The sequence below is a fragment of the Ictalurus furcatus genome, chromosome 15 (assembly GCF_023375685.1).
Source record: "Ictalurus furcatus strain D&B chromosome 15, Billie_1.0, whole genome shotgun sequence".
In the NCBI taxonomy this organism is placed as follows: Eukaryota; Metazoa; Chordata; class Actinopteri; order Siluriformes; family Ictaluridae; genus Ictalurus; species Ictalurus furcatus.
In genome coordinates this window covers 7,452,909-7,468,173 of record NC_071269.1, presented here as the reverse complement: position 1 = coordinate 7,468,173, position 15,265 = coordinate 7,452,909, and the positions used below count along the sequence as shown (strand labels likewise).

Genomic DNA, 15,265 nt, shown 5'->3' with positions numbered 1-15,265 from the left:
CCATTTTAATGCAATTTTAATACCATTACACCATATCATGATTTACATTCCCAGCAATTTCTGGTGTAACACCTCAACATCTCTTGCAGTTCAGACAAAATAAATTCTTCTTTTATACGTTTCTGTAGGTGGTGGAAAAAGTGTGTGACAGATAACTGATAAGGTAAGGTCAATGTATGTCCACGAGATTGTAGTGAAACTTCTCAGTTTGCTTTACAGATGTCAGGGTCACGCTGGATCTGGTGCACATCCCAGGAACGTCGTGTGTGAGGTGGGAATACATCCTGATTGGGACGCCAGTGTATTATCAACGTTGATTAAAATAATAATTAGTGTTATCATTAAATTTAACAGCGAGAGAGGACAGAAATGTAGACTGAGAGATCTGACTTGACCTCAAGCTCAGTAGAGGAGGAAAGAGGAAAGCAGGAAGAGCAACACGAGGAAGAAACTCAGTGTAGCACTCGCAGCACTGTTACAGAGGTTCCCCTTACAGCACTTCCAAGTCACCTGTCTGTTGGTGATATTCATTCTGGTTAAAGCCAGGCCAGATGTAGCAAAATCACACAGGATTTTACTTGCACATCCTTTTATATTGAGCTCGTGGCCAGTGAGAGTATCTGAAAGAAAAAATGTGGAAACATTTTCAAATATTTCACTTTCAATTCAATTGCCAGTTAGGGTTTAATAGTGATGTTGCCCACATTGATATTCAGACAGTTGTGCAGGAGTTAGGTTCTTAGGCAGAGTTTATGTAAAACACATGCATGTCTTAGTTAGACATGACTGATGTAGTTTGGTCTCATTTAGTCTGATGCCATTTGAGGTCATTTTTGAGTATATACACACACTTTATGTGTATGTGACCAAAGGTTTAGGAACACCTGACCTTGTGTTTGTTGAAAATCCCATTTCAGATTTAGTTCCCCCTTTGCTGTAAACAATTTTACCTATGTAAGTGAGGCAGTGATCTTCAAGTCCCTCACACTGCAGATTTCCTAAGCAGTTGTCTCCAACACAGAAGTAACACTTTTTCCCATTGGGACGCAGGTCTACAGCTTAACAGGTAAACAAGTAAAAATAAATAAATCAACCGCATTAGCGTCCTGATTGCAAATTCCAAATGTTCGGTCTCATTTTGTATTGTTACATGTTGAAATAATATTAAAGAATGTGAATGTGTAAAAATGTGCAAAAATCTCTGGTTCTACCTGGAAAAGGTCCACTGTTGCAGAGATCGGAATTGCAGCATTCCTGGCTAATGGCCAGTTTGGCATATCCCAGGTTCACACTATAGTTTATGCATTCCCCATTATCAGCACATGACTTAAAGCCATATTCACTCTTCATGCCATCTAAAGAATACAATAAATGATTTAGTAGAGAAATGTATTTCAGAGAGCATCTCACCAAATTTATTTCATACCGAATGGGCTTTCTTACTGTCATATGACACGACGTAGTTGACAGAACATGCGTGTGAGCAGTTCATAGTGTTTGAGTTAGTTTCACAATCCTGGGAGCAATGATAACACCTCAGTGTCAGAGCTGGAATGTGATGAGAATAAATCCGGTTACAAAAAAACAAAAAGAGAGAGATTGAAAACCATAAATCCAACAGTCTATTAATTAGTACATTTATCCACATCTACTGACATTCAAATAACTTCAGATTTCAAAACCCTGCACTGAAAATCAAACTACGGTTTAAATAAGGAATAAAACACTCTGTCTCATACCGTTATGGAAAAATCATTTGTGGAGCGATGTGATGAAGATGAATTACTCTTACGACAACAAAAAAAAGTTGATTAGTTTCCCATAGTAGGATGTCCTGAAGTGTCTTATTCCTTTTATACAACAGCAATTTGACAACAATTAAGATTTTTATTGACTAAAGAAAGTCCACAAAGCTAATTATTTCCTGTCATTACACAAAGCGTAAACTCCTCGGACATGAAGATGTTGGAAATCCTAAAGCTACAGCTCTACATCTGACTGTTTCACAGCGCTGATACTGGAGACTCCTTCCATAAATGTAGCATTAATTTCACCATATTACGATTATGCACGTTATTCCTTGTTAATTAACAGCACATTTTTTTTATCTAGTTATGTTAAATCTCAGATTATCTGGAGCATCTGCCAAACAAGTCCCTGAGAACAAGCTGTTACTATAGAAACATATACTATTTAATGTATTAGACCGAGCGCATTAATATAAACCTGCGATTTGCAGCTGCGCTACTGTCAGAGCTGCTGTTATAGAAAAAGAATCAACACCTTCTGACCAATCAGAATCCAGAATCTCCCAGCACTGTGGTATAATCAATAATACTATGTGTTAAGAGAATACTTCAATAATATATGTAAACGTTACACATTACACAAAGTCTTAAGTACTTATTAAATATTTAAAGAAATATCCCATACCGCTGGAGAAAGACAGGCAGATGATTACGGAAGTGAGCTGCCACATCATCGTTCGTGAGAAACCGTCGTTGTGATAAAAAGCTGTCATTTGGATCATATATGAGTCTGATCTAAGGGGTGTAGCTCTTAGAGACGATTCAGATGATCTGAGTAAGCAGCATTTAGGCGTGGTTGTGAAATGAACAGCTTGGCCTCGTAGCACGCATCAAAGAAATGAAGCTGATGAAGTGATTTTACTGCTCACTTCTGCAACTGTATACCTACAATAAAAGTTTACCATAAAGTTTTCGAAAGATAACTCCTATCGGGTCATTTCCAGTTAGTGTTCAAGTTTCAGTAACCATAAGTCACAGTGTCAGAAGTGTGTGGATTATAGATTTACAGCACAATTTATTCCCCCTTTGCTGTTACAATGCCGCTCTTCTGGGAAAGCTTTCCACTAGATTTCAGGGCATGGCTGTACAAAAGCTAAAATCTAATATCTATCACTATCTCGACACTGGAACTATTAGTGTTTGTTAGGTGTAATAAAAAGGATGTGAAGCAGATGATTACACACATACACACACGCTTAAAGACAGATAAACAGGACAAAGTCTGGTTAGGGACCAAATATGTGGAAATGTATAACATGTTGAATGAAAAAATATTTCCCTGCTAAAAAGAAGAACATCTATTTACGTCTATATATAAAGTCTATTTTTAGGACATTCACCAGTACACAACGTGACAGTGCCAAATAATCTTCTTGAAACATCAACCTTAATTATACTACTGCTGTAATGTTATAATAAGCATTGTAAGATCTGATTTCATTTCAATTCATGCCACATCCAACTTCACCACGTGGGATAAGTAACATTACTTTAAAAATGCCTGACTTTACAAATTTAAACAGAAGAGAATGTTATCATCTCATCATAATACTTAATGTAAAAGCCATATTTTTCATATTCATAGATTATTTATATTTATTATTCATATTCATATTCATATTCATAGATACCTCATTGTGTGCCACTCTTGTGAATTCGCTCTGAAATTACGCTGGACTTTCTCACCAGTGCTGATGCTGAGAAACCTCCACATAATGTTATGACAATACAACAGGGTTATGGTAACTCTCTCTCTTATCTGGTTTATCCAAAGACGTGAGTAGATAAGCAGGTCATTATGTCCTTGTCTTAAATGCATTTATCGGCTTATTTTTTATTTATATTTTAAATAAAAGTTTACATAAATCTTCCATTTCTTAGTGAATAAGTTATTCCATCTCAAGTGGTCCAATGCAAGTTGATCGACTGTTTTTAATTTGTCTAATTTTCCAAAACTGAAACCTCAATTTCTCGGCTCCGGATGGTTCTAGTGCCTTGGAACAAAGGTTGTTCTCTGGAGCATGTTACAGGGTACGTGTACATATATAAACATTTTGCTCATTCGTGTTCCTTAGACTTAGAATTTAAATCCAATCGTAATGCTCAAGATTGCTCACAGTTCCACATTTAGGGTCAATTTATAGTGGGAAGGGTTCGAGTCTCAGTCTTAATTTTTTAGGGGGGTAGCTAGACTAGTCTAGTGTGCATGCAGAACATTTCAGGTTTAAGACTTCTCTTATTTATTATTTATTTTTAATGGGAATGAGAAAGTGCAATTTAAAAAAAAAATTTCCCTCACTTTTGGTTGAATATCTCTGGTGGGGGACCAGATACGAACCTGAAATTTTTACAGAAATAAGTCCTCTATAGTAGCATTCTGCTGTAAAAATTTTGAGGTTCAGATTAGAGCTAAACTCTGCAGGACAGTGGACCTTGAGGGCCAGATTGGAAGAACCAGCCTGATCGATCATATTGATACAGGTGTACAGTTGGTATGCATTAATCGATTTGATCTAAATATGGAAGTGCAGCGTTTAGGTAGGTGTTTTACCATTGAACAGCATCATAAACAGAGCTGTGGTGTTGTTTCTCCTGTGATAAAAGCAACAAGTGTAGTCACTTGAAATGTTCTACATGCACACTATACTTACCCAGGTACCCACTAAAAAAAATTAAGACTGAGGCTCTTACCCTTTATATATAATGCTCAACCCCATTATATATAAACTGACCCTAAAAGTGGAACTGTGACCAATCTTGATCGTTACTATTGGATTTAAGTTCTAAGTCTTAGGAACAAGAATGTGCAAAATGTTTATATATGTACTAGAACACATGTACCTTGTAATGTGTTCTAGAGACCAGTTTTAATCAGAGGATAATGAATTCTCAAGAAATCTCCTTAACTCTCCTTAATTTTTCAAAAGGAAAGAAAGCGTGACAAATGAATTAGTGTAATGTCGAATTAGGCCCGCAAGAGGGCAGTGAAATTTCACAAGAAATTCCACCAGATCAGTGCAGTTTAATTAAATACAGACAGGTCAAAAAATTAAATAAAAATCTTGAAAAACGCCCGAAGAAAATAAAAGACTTGTTTCTCAAAAAAAAAATTATAATTGCCCTTAATTCTACTAAAGAACAGAGAGAGAAAAAAGGGGGAAAGCGTTTAACGAATTAAATTAGTGTAATGTCAACTTATGTCCACAAGAGAGCAGTAACGTTCCACAAGATTGCCTGTGAGACAGCTGAGTATACTTTAATTGTATACATGAAAAGAAAAGAAAAGACGAAGGATGTGGCTGGAGGAAACTGCATATATTTAAATATGCTGACGTTTGCTGTCCTGTGATTGGCTCCCGACTAGCACGTGACCCGGCTCAGCAACAATTTATTTGTCTGCTGTTGTAATAAAAAGCTATAACTAAATACACATAAAATAATGTAACATATTCACCATTCCTGCGTGTAACTCTTCTTATTTTATTCTGATTCTGAGTTTGATTTATATTCACTGCAGTTACAGAGTCTTTCAGACTGTGTGTGTGTGTGTGTGTGTGTGTGTGTGTGTTTGTTTGTTTTCTTGCTTTGTTTGTTTGTTTGTGTCCCACGGATTCACTAGTTGGCGCTAATCAGTCGCCCCGCCTTACTTCCGGTCACGCGACACCGACCGGGAACAGGAATATGGCGGAAGTTTATCTCCCGAAGTAAGCCGGAGGATTAAAAAAAAATTTTTAAATAAAAACAAGGAGGAGTTTGGTGCTTCAAATTTGATCCGCAACTCTATTAAGGTAGGAGATTTATTATTTAAAAATCGATAAATATTCCCGAAACGTTTGTGATTATCGTCGCTGGCTAAGCTAACAACGCTGTCATTATTAGCTCGCCGCTGTCAGCGATACTGGGCTGGTATCAATTGAACGAGTAGTGCACTAGATAGTGCAGTTGAGGTTGTTGTTTTGCGCGCTATGTAGTGCGCCTGTGTAGGGAGTGGGAGAGTATTTGAGATTCCGCCACTGACATTTACTTGCCAAGCAGGTGCCTCCAGTTTCAGGCAGAACTCTTCTCCGTGTTAGTTTTGTTTCTGGTGTAGTTTTTAACTTTAGTTTAGCAAATTTGCTAGCTGGAGATTTATTTAACAGATTAAAACAAATTATATTGAAGAGATTCATGGGTCATTTTAAATAAAACATTCAGTTTAGACAACAAACATCAAGACGTTTATGAATGCGGCGTGTTGTTTGGCCTTATTACTGATTTCACTAGGAAGTTTCACCTTTAGGTCGAGTTTTAAGACTTTAAAAATCTTTGTTTTAACATTAGTACATTAAAAACTGTAGTGGGAAAACATCTCATTTTTGTACTTAATGTTTCTTTTATAAGCTTACCAACAAAATGTGCCATAAGCACATACACAACTCATCCTGATGAGTAAAACAGCTCTAACTCAACCCCTTGGTGTTGAGCTTTTACAGGAAAATAATCAACAACAGGGTGGTGTGATGAAGTGGCGTTACTCTTACCACCTGAAGTTGATTATTTTCCTATAACAGCGTGTTTAATTCTTGTTATAGGTACCACATACATTTGCCTACTCTTACAGGTGGTTGTTGTTTTTATTTACTCACTCAGGAACACTTTTTTTTATTTATTTGTGTATATTTACATTTAATGTTGTGGAACATCTGAGGAACAAGTTCACTTTACAGTAGCATCTCTAAACCGCTTATTCCATCACCAAGCTCTGTTTTTTCCTCCCTCTTGTAGTTAATCGGGCAGGACAACAATAACAAAAACAACGCAACTCGTCACATTACTGAGAAACCACAAAAAAACGTAAACGCCTCTTTCTTTAAAACACCGGGAAACGTAACGTTACGAAACTGGTCCACGGTGTCCTAACGTTGTCGCAACTTTACGTGTCCTGACATCTTCAGGACAGAAGAGTTTACGCTTCCATAAATGCTAAACGAATGTCCCGGTACAGAAAACGTCACCATGGCAATCAGTACACACTTTATAAATAAATAAAACGTATAAAAACACTTTATGATGTGTTATGTGTGATGAAAAGCCAACTTTGTGGCGGTTATCTCACCGAAACCTACAATTTGCAAGATTGGAAACGTTCACAGAACAAGTGTGAAACAGTTTAGATAGTGTCCTGATTAAAAGTCAGTTTTCACTCAAAAAGACGTCGCATAACGGTGTTGGTGTTACGGAAGTATTTACAACAGAAAGTTAATTTCATGCATCGCTTTCTTCGTAACCGACACGCAGGCCTGCAAGTTAGCACGTTAGTTAATTAGCTAGCTATATATTTATATGTTAGGAACATATATACACATAAAATCAGACCTTGTACACAAGCAATGTCACCTCAGCTTCATCTCAGCTAGTGAGATTATTAAAACCTCCATGGGAATGATTTCTCAATCAACGTAGAGTTATTGCTGACGTCGATGTGACGAATTTATTTTGTTGTTGATCATTAAAACGCTCGGAAGTTCTCCAGCGCAGAAACGAGGATGTTCTTTATACTTCATGGTTCAGGATTATCTGCAGCGTTTACGTATGAAAGTCTGGGATAGATCACGCGGTGTGATTTATTTCTATGCTAGAGCAAGTTCTGATCATCGAGCACACTGTAATTTCATATTAATGACGTTTAACTTTGTTTCCTTCAAACTAGGTATGAAGAAGACGATATCACATGTACGGTCGGTCAGCTCCAGAATTATTGACACGCTTGGTACAGATGGTCAAAAACAAAACATGTAAAAAAAAAAAAAAAAGCATAATGTGAACGTGCGTCATTACAGTTTACGTACAGCTTTGTTGGCATAGGGATTTCTAAAGGGTGCCAATATTTCTGACACGAGGTGTTTTTATTTATCTTAAAATTTTAATTAAAAGTTAGATTTCTCTCGTGTTTTTCACAGTCTGCGATTTAAACTGATATTAAAAGACTTCTTTTTTTTTTTTTTTTTTTTTCTTGCCCAGTCCATTTTTACTGAGGGTGCCAATAATTCTGGATCTGACTGTAAATATTAGCAGCGTCTCTTCTTTGCCCAGCTAAAGGTTATCCGAAAATTAACTAAAATAAAGTTGTTGTTTTTAAAAATAATAATAATAAATAAACAGACACAACTTAATTTCCAATTAGATTTTTCCATGTTTGTGTTATTTTTCATTCAAAATGAATAATTATATAAACAAACAAACCGCTACTAAATTAACACATCATTCTTTATTTCCAAGAAAAACAAATAAAACATTAAATTAATAAATAAAATTAAAAAATCTAAATAGATATATATTTTCCAAATTGTGTGTGTGTACACACCATATACACGCTTTATTTTTGCGCACTTTATTTGCATATGCTTTTATAAAAAAAATTCCACAGGGTTACTTGTGACAAAGTGCAGCCATGTGAACATCAATAAATTATTAACCCTGAGCCTGAAAGTTTATACAACCTCTGTGTGTGTGTGAGAGAGAGAGAGAGAGAAGAGAGAGATGCATTGTTAGTAAGGTAATGTTAATGACGGAGTGAGTGTGTTGTATGTCGCAGTAATCAGCTCTGTGTAGGAGTCGGACCGTGAAACAGGAAAGTTTAGATCGGATTTGAGTCTGACAGGAGCGCTGAATAAACTGGAGTAATGAGTGAGGAATAAAGAGTAATGAGTAATGTAATGTGACTGTAGTGTAGCTCTCAGCTCGTCCTAGCAGAGCCTGAGGTGGGACGAGCGATGGTCCGTGTCGTTTGCAGGTACATGTTCTAAGCTACTGTTACACTGTACTGTACGTAAAGAGTTATTCAGTCCTGAGTTGAGATAACGGCAGTCTTACAACGAGTAACCTGAGCGAATTTGCCCAAGACAAAACGTAAAGGAAGTATGATAACGTTCCGGGTGGGGGGGGGGTTGGGGCTGATATCGTATAACCTCAAGCTGAACGTTATCACTCAGTCTGTTATAGAGCTCAGGCGATATTTTATTGCGTTCTCGTAAAGTGTGAGACGTAAAATCCATCCCGGAATTACTAGAACGCCTTCCTTTTCCCCGAGAAGGGAACGTGATGTCAAAATGTTGCAATACAAGCTTTTGTGGTGGTGTTTTTTTTTTTTGCGGAAAACTTCTTGAATTGGAGAAATTGCAGTCGCACGCCCTTTCGCAGCGATGTTCGTTGGTAAATGAGATGTTTAAGCTGTACTCGTGTTCGACGCATGTGAATCGAAGAGGGCTTTGGCCGAGTGCGCGTCGTGTTGTGATGCGTCTCGGTCCGAATCTACAGAACACTTGCGAGCTCCTCTGAATATTACAGCGTTTTTTCTTGATTAATTTCTGTGAGTGCAGAATGACGAAAGGCCGGAGGGGCTGTAAAAGGACAGCTACGATGATGTAGTGTGTGTTTTAAATAATGGGACGCATTTCCCTGTGGTGGTGTTCTGCTGTGCTTCGGAGAGAGTTCTGCTGAGTGAAAGCGTGTGAGTGGGGAGTAAACTCAGGCGTGTGACTGGAGGAACTCTGCTGCTTCCTGATTCTGGCCGTATAAAGCTGGACAGTGTAGCGTGTAACCAGAGACACTAAAACACCTGCTGAGTATAAACTCATGTCATGACGTGGCTAAGTGTGTGTGTGTGTGTGTGTGTGTGTGTGTGTGTGTGTGTGTGTTATTCAGGTCGCAGGCCCAGCGTTGTTCATGGCCACCAGCGTTCCCAAACCAGGCCCTGAAAATGGCCAGCCCATGAAGGCTCAACTGCAGATCACTGGTACCTCATCTCTCTCGTTCTCGCTCGCTCTCTCTCTCTGTTTTTCTCTGTCTCTCTCCCTCTGTCTCCCTTTCTGTCTCTCTCATTTGTGTCTCGTTGGGAATTTTTCATTATTCGTTCTTTGTTCTTGGGTTGTTGTTTTTTTGCATGTTTAATAAAATATGAGACAAATTGTGCACTGTATAGTGAATAAATAATAAATAACTAGCTGGTGTCTGTTCTTTAGAAGCAGAACTGTAATAACACACAGGATACAGGTGTGATTATATACATGATAAAAAAATCCCTGTAAAAAGGAATAAAACACTCAGTCATGCTGTTCGAGGAAAATAATCAAAGACGAGGTGGTGTGATGGTGTTACTGTTCCCACACTGAAGCGGATTATTTTCCTCCAACACCACAGCAAGCGTTTTGTTCCTCTTACACCACAGCAATTTGAATTTTTTTTTTAAATGACACGTCATACTTTTTTTTATCCATTTATGGTTACATTTAATGTCCTAGAACATTAAGGAAAGAAGAAAGATGAGAAGAAATGGAGTGGTGACAGCTGTATATGGCTAATGAAATATTTTTGATTTAGTACGTCGTACATTTTCTTCTCTTCACTCCGTAACATGAACAGAAAGAGCGTCCTTCGTCTTCACCTCGTGACGTGCGCTCGATGTTACTCAGCTTTTTTCCTGAAAACCTTTTTGACCGTGATGAAATGACTTCTCCTTTTTTTTTTTTTTAATAAATAAATAAATAAAACATCAATCCAGTCAGTCGTGCTTCCCAGCACCTCTATAAACCTTCATCACGAGACACTTGATACTGAAAGTAAAAGCTGATCTGCTCGCTCTCGATTTCCTGATAATCTTCTCCTCTTTCGTTCCTGCAGTGATGTCTGCCAAGCTGAAGGAGAGCAAGAAGAACTGGTTCGTTCCCAGCCTGTATGTGGAGGTGACTGTAGACGGCCAGTCCAAGAAGACGGAGAAGTGCAGCAACACCCACAGCCCCAAGTGGAAGAACCCTCTCATTGTGTGAGTGTGGAGATGTGAAAGAATCGCTGGACCAGAAAAAAAAAAAAAATGAATAGCTGATTGATGAAGTCGGCTGCTTCTAGGATGTTTTTATTTATTTATTTATTTATTTATTTGTATGTTAATGCCAAATGAAATCATGCTAATGGCATGTATGATGTATATTGTGTGATGCATACTGCGTACAGCTTTACCTCCGACACCGGAGACTCCTTCCATGAGCATTAAATAAAAGTACAGGAAATGAAACCATATCAAAGGGTTACACTTTTACGCTGAGCAAGAACCGGACAAGGTCCTGTGAATGAGCTGTTACTATAGAAACGAGTGCATTTCTATACACCTGCTGCTGTTATAGAAACTTACTCTGCATTTTCTGACCAATCAGAATCCAGAATCCATAGTGTGATAGTTCCTAACAGGCTTGTTTTTGTGTTTTTCGTGTGCAGGATCGTGTCGCCCTTCAGCAAGCTGAACTTCCGCGTGTGGAGCCAGAAGGCGCTGAAGTCTGACCTACTCTTGGGCACGGCCACGCTCGACATCAGCGAGGCGCTCAAGAGCAACGACATGAAGCGTGAGTGCCGTGTTTAACCGTAAAAGCCAACAGTAGGCGTTTTGATTAACTCACCGTGTTCAAGTAACACGAAAAATGTTTTTACATCACAATTTGTTTAGCGGTAACGAAGCTCGGGTAAGGAATAAAACGCTCAGCATCACGCTGCTGTATGAAAACAATCAGCGACGTCTGGCGAAACAGAATGAGAGATTTAAGATCTTGTCGTAGAGGTCATGGGTCAGCGGCTAGATTTGGCACGTGGTGACGTTCTCCTGGCGTGAATGACGTTTCTGTCTGCAGCCTGTAAAGAAAATAAAGGCACGCTGACCGAACATATGTAAATTTATGCGTAAACTATGCAAAACAGTTGTGTCACTGTTAATACTAAGCAGGTTTAGGGTGTAGAGACGCTTAAAGCGGTGTATAGAAGGCGTTCTCAAATCTTTTGTAGCCAGGGACATACAGATTTATTTCATGAACGTTATTTAAACACGCACAATAATATTTTACGTTCAAGCCGACGTTATTAATAGCCGAGTTATTGAGTGACATGGCATCGCTGGGTTTCAAATCAGTCAAGAGAGCAAAACCTGAGTGGGGGCGTAGTGTCTCCTTCACTTGTCAATCACAGCGACGCTGTCCAATCACTGCAAACGTGAGCTGGTGTACTGTATGTGGAAGAGGGCGGAGAGCTCTTTCCTCCGAGCGTGTTGCAGCACGACACGGGGCCGGAACGTGCAAAACGACTTCTATACAAAGACACACGCAAGCGTGTTTTTTGTTAAACTGGATGATGATCATGAGGTGTCATTTTTTTAAAAAAGTGCACGATTTTACTCGATAAACAAAAAAATATTTCCTTTACCATGCTGAGGTTAAGGTTAAGGTTAGAGTTAGGTTTAAGTGTAGATATAAGATTAAATTGCAACGGTAATCAGTGTGTCAATGGAAAGTCCTCACAAAGGTAGAAAAACAGGTGCGAGTGTGTGTGTGAAAGAGAGAGAGAGAGAGCGCGCTCGTGTGTTTCCATAAGCATGACACAATGAGTGTCTTGTGTACTGACTGGGCCTTTGTTTGTCTGTTTTGGGTTTGTTTGTGTGTGTGTGTGTGTGTGTGTGTGTGTGTATTGTTGTAGCCATATTTTTTGCCCAGTGTTTGTTTAGTCATTGTGGGTGTGTTTGCAAATGTACTCGTCAGTGAGTAGGAGCGTTACCTTTTGGACGTCAGCGATGTTAAACGTGTCGTTATTGTAAGAAGACCTCAGATCATGTGACTTCACCACGTGAGTCATGTTTGTGTTTTTGTCCCCCCCGCCCAATGCATCCCGTTGTGACGTCAGGTTTCAAGCTGAAGGATGTACGTTCGGTGCACATGCACAGAGGAACTGAATCAGTTTACCTGTTATAGGTGTGTTTGTGTGTGCGCACGGCATGCGCAGCTTTCGGACCATTCCAGCCAACTGGAGAGACCTGCTGAACCACATTTCACTGCTGTGAGAGAAACCCCGGAAAAACCCCAGAGCATTATAGTGCGTGTCAAAAAAAAAAGGAACTCAGTTTAATAAAACTAAATAGAATTAAATGTAAAAAAAATTTCCTTAAAAATGAAAATGTCAGTAAAAATGTACATTATATATAACTCGCAAGTCAGTAGTATGCTGGTCAGTTAGAACTTTTTTTGTTGTTGCCAGGAACCTTTATAGTTCCTCTTCCAAAACTGGTACTGAACATCACTCGCTCGTCAAATGCAGAAGCTCATTTTCTGTAAGAGGTGGTGTTAGGGCACACACACTTGTAATGGCACACATGTTCATTTACTTGTTTATTCAGAGCTCTGTGTGTGTATGTGTGTGCATGTGTTATTACACTACTGTTTAGTGTATATATAACTAGAGTGTCAAAATTCAAGAGAAATTGCAATTATGTGTAATCATCAGTCGAAATTTCATCATCCTGACTTTTCTGTTCTCTTGTTTGTGTGTGTGTGTATATACAGTGTGTGAAGTGACGCAGACGCTGACACTGTGCGCAGACAAGGAGCAGACGGACGTTGTTGGAGATCTGTTTGTTCATCTGGACGGCATGCAGGTCGACCCGGAAGCGTTCGCCTCCGCTGAGGCTAATAATAACAGTGAGTCTCTCTCTTTCTCTCTGTCTCTCTCTCTCTTTCTCTCTCTCACTGTGTCTCTGTCTCTCTCTGTCTCTCTCACACACACACACACTGAGAAACTGATGACTATTTTTCTGCTGTTTCAGCCATGTCAAACGGAGAGTCACAGCAGAGTGAGGACGTCAGCACGAGGTACCCTTTACCCGTGTGTTATATACATCACTATTGTTTATAAACTGTAATAAGTCACTCAGCTGCGCGCGTGTGTGTGTTTTGTTCCAGGAGGAGCAGGGAGGGTTCTCCGAACATAGCAGGCGTTCCTAATGGACGTGCCGTCAACGGAACCGGCTCTCCCTCCATCTCAAATCGAGGGTCACGACCCCAGCGGCCACCCAGACCCTCTCGACCACCACCACCAACCCCACACCGACCGCTGTCCTCTCCGGGTCAGTGTTCATGATGTCATTAATGTCCTGTGTTCCCCAAGAGTCCACTCCTACACCGTGAACACTTCTCAGATTTTAATATTTATTTTGATTTTGCATCTTGTTTTTTTTCCCCAGCATGCCCCTCTAATGCTTCAGTCACAGACGGCAGCAGCTCGACTCAGCCAGAGACGCCAGTGCGGATCCCTGGCCCCACCCCTGGTCCTGCCCCTGGCCCCACCCCTGGCATCTCTATTGCACCTCTGCCCAACCAGATGCCCATCACCAACACCGGGCCTCTGCCACCAGGGTATAACTAACACGCACGCACACACACACACACACACACACACACACACAAAACCCTGGAAATCTTAAACTAACTTAAAGAAATTAGCACAATAATAATAATAATGTTACTTATATCTATTTTTATATACGTGTGCATAAAATGCAGCTCAATGTGCTTCATAAGGAAATTAGAACATTAGACATTAAAATAGATAATAAGAATTGAGTAGGAAGATAATTTGAGCAGTAATAATAATAATAATTGATTAGAAGACAGATCATTTCACTGAGGTAGAAGCGTGCAGGTACAGTATTTAAAGAAGAATAATGAACGTGTGTGTGGCTGCAGGTGGGAGCAGCGGCAGGATCAGAGCGGACGTGTGTACTTTGTGGACCATGTGGAGAAGAGGACGTCGTGGGAGAGACCTGAGCCTCTGCCTCCTGGGTAAAGCTTCAGCTTCATCTGATGATTACAGTACTGACAGAAAGAAAAGTAAACATTTTATTACGGAGATATCAATTATGCCTTAAAATGTTAGAGCAGTTATATCAGTCAAATGCCCGTAAAATGCAAGTAAAATGCCAATAATATGCCAGTAATATACCAATAAAATGCCCGTAAAATATCAGTAAAATGCCAATAATATGCCAGTAATATACCAATAAAATGCCCGTAAAATATCAGTAAAATGACAATAATATGCCAGTAATATACCAATAAAGTGACAATAAAATGCCAGTAAAATACCAATAAAATATCAGTAAAATGCCAATAATATGCCAGTAATATACCAATAAAATGCCCGTAAAATATCAGTAAAATGACAATAATATGCCAGTAATATACCAATAAAGTGACAATAAAATGCCAGTAAAATACCAATAAAATATCAGTAAAATGCCAATAATATGCCAGTAATATACCAATAAAATGGTAGTAAAATACCAATAAAGTGACAATAAAATGCCAGTAAAATACCAATAAAATGCCAGTAAAATGCCAATAAAATGCCAGTAAAATACCAGTAAAATGCCACATTACCAGCAGCTGCCTGAACACACTTACGCTAACGTGTCGTGTTGTGTGTCACAGTTGGGAGCGGCGCCTGGACCAGTCGGGACGTGTGTATTTTGTGGACCACGTGAGCCGGACAACGACGTGGCAGCGTCCCACTGTGGAGACGGTGCGCAACTACGAACAGTGGCAGCACCAGAGGAGCCAGTTACAGGGGGCCATGCAACAGTTCAACCAGCGCTTCATCTGCGGCGTGAGGAA

At 39.4% G+C, this 15,265-nt stretch overlaps 2 protein-coding genes across 6 annotated transcripts in view; one reads left to right on the top strand and one right to left on the bottom strand.

Annotated features, from left to right (window-relative positions):
* LOC128619063 (urokinase plasminogen activator surface receptor-like) lies at window positions 1-5,334 on the bottom strand. Of its 3 annotated transcripts, XM_053642927.1 has the most exons (7): window positions 5,263-5,334; window positions 3,440-3,505; window positions 2,434-2,693; window positions 1,444-1,548; window positions 1,212-1,355; window positions 951-1,058; window positions 1-620 (listed from the first exon to the last, which is right to left on the bottom strand). In XM_053642927.1, exons 3-7 carry the CDS (start codon window positions 2,528-2,530, stop codon window positions 403-405), a joined length of 672 nt encoding a protein of 223 aa, XP_053498902.1. In that variant the 5' UTR covers window positions 2,531-2,693; window positions 3,440-3,505; window positions 5,263-5,334; the 3' UTR covers window positions 1-402. The 3 variants fall into 3 exon arrangements, with proteins under 3 accessions (XP_053498902.1, XP_053498903.1, XP_053498901.1); XM_053642928.1 differs by lacking the exons at window positions 2,434-2,693; window positions 3,440-3,505; window positions 5,263-5,334 and adding an exon at window positions 1,740-2,073; XM_053642926.1 differs by lacking the exons at window positions 2,434-2,693; window positions 3,440-3,505; window positions 5,263-5,334 and having other exon boundaries at window positions 1,444-2,073.
* Window positions 5,277-15,265, top strand: part of itchb (itchy E3 ubiquitin protein ligase b) — a 20,682-nt gene continuing 10,693 nt past the window's right edge. The window contains exons 1-10 of one of the 3 annotated variants that reach the window (XM_053642914.1): window positions 5,277-5,512; window positions 9,492-9,582; window positions 10,467-10,608; window positions 11,058-11,182; window positions 13,160-13,294; window positions 13,420-13,465; window positions 13,556-13,719; window positions 13,837-14,008; window positions 14,339-14,434; window positions 15,083-15,257. In XM_053642914.1, the coding sequence (XP_053498889.1) occupies window positions 9,513-9,582; window positions 10,467-10,608; window positions 11,058-11,182; window positions 13,160-13,294; window positions 13,420-13,465; window positions 13,556-13,719; window positions 13,837-14,008; window positions 14,339-14,434; window positions 15,083-15,257 (1,125 nt within the window). In that variant the 5' untranslated portion in view covers window positions 5,277-5,512; window positions 9,492-9,512. Of the gene's footprint in view, window positions 5,597-6,750; window positions 8,581-9,491; window positions 9,583-10,466; window positions 10,609-11,057; window positions 11,183-13,159; window positions 13,295-13,419; window positions 13,466-13,555; window positions 13,720-13,836; window positions 14,009-14,338; window positions 14,435-15,082; window positions 15,258-15,265 lie in introns of those variants that run through there. The other 2 variants (XM_053642913.1, XM_053642915.1) reach the window with 2 other exon arrangements.